At 33.7% G+C, this 4,433-nt stretch overlaps 2 protein-coding genes across 2 annotated transcripts; both read right to left on the bottom strand.

Moving 5' to 3' along the window:
• Positions 1–490: 490 nt before the first annotated feature.
• LOC116020631 (agamous-like MADS-box protein AGL61) lies at positions 491–829 on the bottom strand. The gene has a single exon (XM_031261143.1). It carries the CDS (start codon positions 827–829, stop codon positions 491–493), a length of 339 nt encoding a protein of 112 aa, XP_031117003.1.
• Positions 830–3,502: 2,673 nt separating this feature from the next.
• Positions 3,503–4,059, bottom strand: LOC116020538 (agamous-like MADS-box protein AGL61). Its single transcript, XM_031261040.1, has 2 exons — positions 3,715–4,059; positions 3,503–3,622 (listed from the first exon to the last, which is right to left on the bottom strand). Exons 1-2 carry the CDS (start codon positions 4,057–4,059, stop codon positions 3,503–3,505), a joined length of 465 nt encoding a protein of 154 aa, XP_031116900.1.
• Between the last annotated feature and the right edge of the window lie 374 nt (positions 4,060–4,433).

The raw sequence follows: 4,433 nt of genomic DNA, 5'->3' as shown, positions 1-4,433 counted from the left end.
AAAATTTTTAACTTAAAGAATATTAAAAGATATCAAGAACACACATGTTCGTTCATATTATCTCTTAATCGATCATCTATAATAACTTTTACAAAACATAATAAAATGCATACAAAACATATAGATATACTGAAATAAAATTCATAAATATCTTATTCCTTGGCTTCTAATTAGGTCCATCTATGAGAGCCATCATCATTTGATTCTTAATATCTAGCTCTTTATTGGCACTAGCACCACCACTTGGGCCAACATCGTCATTTGCTCCAAATTGCGAATAGCCAAAGAAGCTGCCACTACCCATTTGAGCAATCCTAGCTTGGGCATGAACTTGCATTAGCTTTTGCACAACATGAGATCGAAGCATGTCGATGTTGTGTTTCATGGATTGTAGCTCCGATAAAGGAAGTTCAGAAATAGGAGGCCTGACCTTTTCGACCTCACGCAAAGCTTGATTTACTTTCATTTATTCTTCAATTTTAATTTCAAGCTAAGTAATTTGGGAAGACAAGATTTGCTTCACGGCTTCACGGTGAGGGTGGAAGTTTTGTTTGGCAGAGTTGGGTTGTGCTGTAGGATTAGCACCAAAATATTTGGTTAAGATCGCATCCATACTGGGGTTGCTGAAAGTATAAGGCTTGCCAGAAGGTGCAAAAATCATCCACAAAATCTCCACGCCACATAGTGTGGATATCTCATTGGCCTTCTTGATAAGGCCATTGGGGCGTTTCGAGAAGGTGACATTACGATTAGTATCACTTTCAATTCTAGATAGGCGAATCCTTTGCCTACCTCTACCCGCCCTTCTTTTGCTATTATTGCTAGACATTTTTAAAAAAATATATATTTTACTCACAAAGATGTATAATTTTTAATATAATGAATATATTGATTGTCATATAAAATATGTAATTTATATAAAAATATATTTAATATTTATTAGGGATTGTAAATTGTGTTACTTGTTATTATAATTGATATACGTATGGACCCAACTATTCAAAATTTAGAACTAATGTCATACACCATAAATAAAGTTTAAAATTTGGTATGTCAGATCTTAAATTCGTAATATAATGGAAATATTAAATGCCAGCTCATGTGTTGGTAGGTATAAGATCTAGAATTTGTAATATAATTGAAATTTTGGATGACATATAAAATATGTAATTATTATAAAAATGTACTCCTTATTTATTAATTATTCGGGGTTGTATATTGTGTTGTGTCTTAATCGGTATAGGCATGGACCCAACCATTCAAAAATTTTAGCTAGAGTAATTTTTAACCCTCACAAAAACGTAAATAATACATTTATTTAGGGGTTTCTCTACATGTCACTAATATTTTTTGTCACTAATATTTTTTGTCACTAATTTTTTTTTTCTTATAGTGTTATTTTACTTTCAGTTTGAAAAAATATAACACATAACGGAGTTGTGTGCTGCAGATGCTACTCGTATTTTCAAAGGAGCATCTTCCCAATATTCCAAAAATGTTGAACTTCAAGATTCTCTAGGGAATATATAGTTGGATATAAAAACAATATTTTGTATATAAATTAAATTAGGAAAACCCGTTTTCTACTATACAATTATGACAATTTTCTTAGTTTAGTTAATGTAGGAAAGCGTATAATTATTTTTTTAAAAAAAAGTAGCTCTATTGTATATAAGATGGGATAATTAGAGAAATATCAATATTTATTATTCTTTACTTTTTATTTATCTCTCAAGAGTCATCACATGGTCAAAAGGTATATATCTATAACAACCCTATTAGGATTGGAGTGCTGTTTTTTTTTTTTTTTTTGTGAAGATAAACGTAGCTATTTCATTAATTCATAACATAAAACGTTCACATCAACGATCAATGAAATGGTAAACTATTCCTTACAGTCAGACATAGAAACAACTTTTCTAACTATGCTATAGGAAACTTGAAACGCAGACTGTTTCATAACTAGGAAGCTATGTTCCTTCAAGGAGCTTAAAGCTTCATCAAACACAAGAAAGAAGTTCGACCCCAGCCCAACAGGTGTATGCATTCATAAAAGATGAAGTCCGCAGTCTTTTCACATTCAAGTAGAAAAGAAAAGTCTCAATCCCTTAGTAGGCAACAGTTGGACTGAAGGATATGAATTCAATAGCAACAGGATTAATATGTTGAGTTATTAAGCATTGGAAAGGAAGGTAGAGGGAGTTGGATAGAGACCGGTATAAGAAAAAAATGGCAGTTGCAGAGATCGGAGTCGGAAACCGGAGTCGGAAACCGGAGTGAACGGAACGTAGAAAGACGAGGTAAGGAGAAAGAGTGTAGCTTACAGCCTCATCATCATTCTTTTTTGCTCGCCCAGGATAAGATCAACACTTGCTGAAACCAAACTAAACGATTTATGCTAATGATAATGAAAAGCTCGTGAAAGTAACGAGAGGAAAAAGCCCGTGAAAGTAACGAGAGGAAAACACAATAATAGAGAAAATAATAAGTGGTAAAGCCAAAGTAGGGTTGGGAGTTCAAGACTACCAACACAAACCCCAATACCTACCTACTATTATTTTATTCAAAGGAAAAGAAAACGGAAGAAGAAGATCTGTAGCGGTGGTCGGAGGCGGACGGAGCTGCGACGGTGGTCGGGGCGGAAGAAGAGCGAGAGTAAACGTAGAAGGTGACCAAAACCGCCGGCTCAAAGCTCCATTAGAGCTCCGGCCGGAGGCCGGCGGTGGAAGCCGAAGTTGAGCAGCAGAGAAAAGATTAGAGTGTTGTTATTTTTGTACCCGCGCATTTTATTTCTACCGTTCTAGCTTTCTCGTGTTTTAGTGTTGGTGTACTTTAATTTCACGATTTTTCACGAGAAGTAAAATTCTTTCACGAGAAAACAAAAATACTTATTGTGCGTTTGATTAATAATTTCTTGTTGCTATGTACTGTAGAAGGTTGTATTTTTCTCTCTTCTTCTTATTCTTCTTCTTCTTCTTTTTAAATAGGTAAACAAACCTTTATCGTTATATTGACTATTGATGAGTCTTCATGAGAAACTACCATTTAATTACTACCCAAAAAATGTGTTTGTTGATGGCATGCCACTGTTTTTTTTCCTTTCATTTACTATATATAATGCATGTTAATAATACTTCTATAGTTGGACATGTATTTTGGCCTTTTATTTAGTTTCCATTGTAAGGTAAAAATAAAAGAGGTAATTAGTCAAACAATTTTGTCCTTAATTTTATAACATTGTAAACTCAAGATATTTTTCTTGTAATTAATTTATTAAAATATCAAAATTCTAACTTAAAGATATTAAAAGATATCAAGAACACACATGTTCGTTCATATTATCTCTTAATCGATCATCTGTAATAACTTTTACAAAACATAATAAAATGCATACAAAACATATAGATATACTGAAATAAAATTCATAAATATCTTATTCCTTGGCTTCTAATTAGGTCCATCTATGAGAGCCATCATCATTTGATTCATAATATCTAGCTCTTTATAGGGCACTAGCACCACCACTTGGGACAACATCGTCATTTGCTCCAAATTGCAAATAGCCAAAGAAGCTGCAACTACCAATTTGAGCAATCCTAGCTTGGGCATGAACTTGCATTAGCTTTTGCACAACATGAGATTGAAACAAGTCGATGTTGTGTTTCATGTGGATTGTAGCTCCGATAATGGAAGTTCAGAAATAGGAGACCTGACCTTTTCGGTCTCACGCAAAGTTTGATTTACTTTCATTTCTTCTTCAATTTTCATTTCAAAGTAAGTAATTTGGGAAGACAAGATTTGCATCACGACTTCACGGTGAACGCGGAAGTTTTGTTCGGCATAGTTGGGTTGTGCTGTAGGATTAGCACCAAAATATTTGGTTAAGATCGCATCCATACTTGAGTTGCTGAAAGTATGAGGCTTGCCAGAAGGTGAAAAAATCACCATTAAAATCTCCGCGCCACATACTGTGGATATCTCATTGATAAGGCCACTGCGGCGTTTCGAGAAGGTTACATTACGATAAGTATCACTTTCAATTCTAGATAGGGGAATCATTCGCCTACCTCTACCCGCCCTTCTATTGGTATTATTGCTAGACATTTTCAAGAAAAATACATTTCACTCACAAAGACGTAGAGATTAAGTATATTGATAGCATAGGATGAGTAGTGATCTATCTATAGTTGGGCGTCCTTGTTATTCCTTGAGTACTTTTCAATTCAATATTATCTATCGGAAGTTTATTATGGAATAAAAATAAATACAAATTAAATTGGAACTTTACAGCTCAACGAACCATAAACATTTTCAAAAGCCGTTGTACGGATCTTCTATGTGTAATAATCAATAAAGAATTTTACAATTTGGTATGTTGGATCTTAATTAAATTCGTATAATATAATGGAAATATTAAATGCCAGCTCATGTGT

This window comes from Ipomoea triloba, chromosome 1 (assembly GCF_003576645.1).
Source record: "Ipomoea triloba cultivar NCNSP0323 chromosome 1, ASM357664v1".
Classification (NCBI taxonomy): domain Eukaryota; kingdom Viridiplantae; phylum Streptophyta; class Magnoliopsida; order Solanales; family Convolvulaceae; genus Ipomoea; species Ipomoea triloba.
The sequence above is the reverse complement of the archived record's forward strand: the minus strand, read 5'-3'. Positions and strand labels throughout refer to the sequence as shown.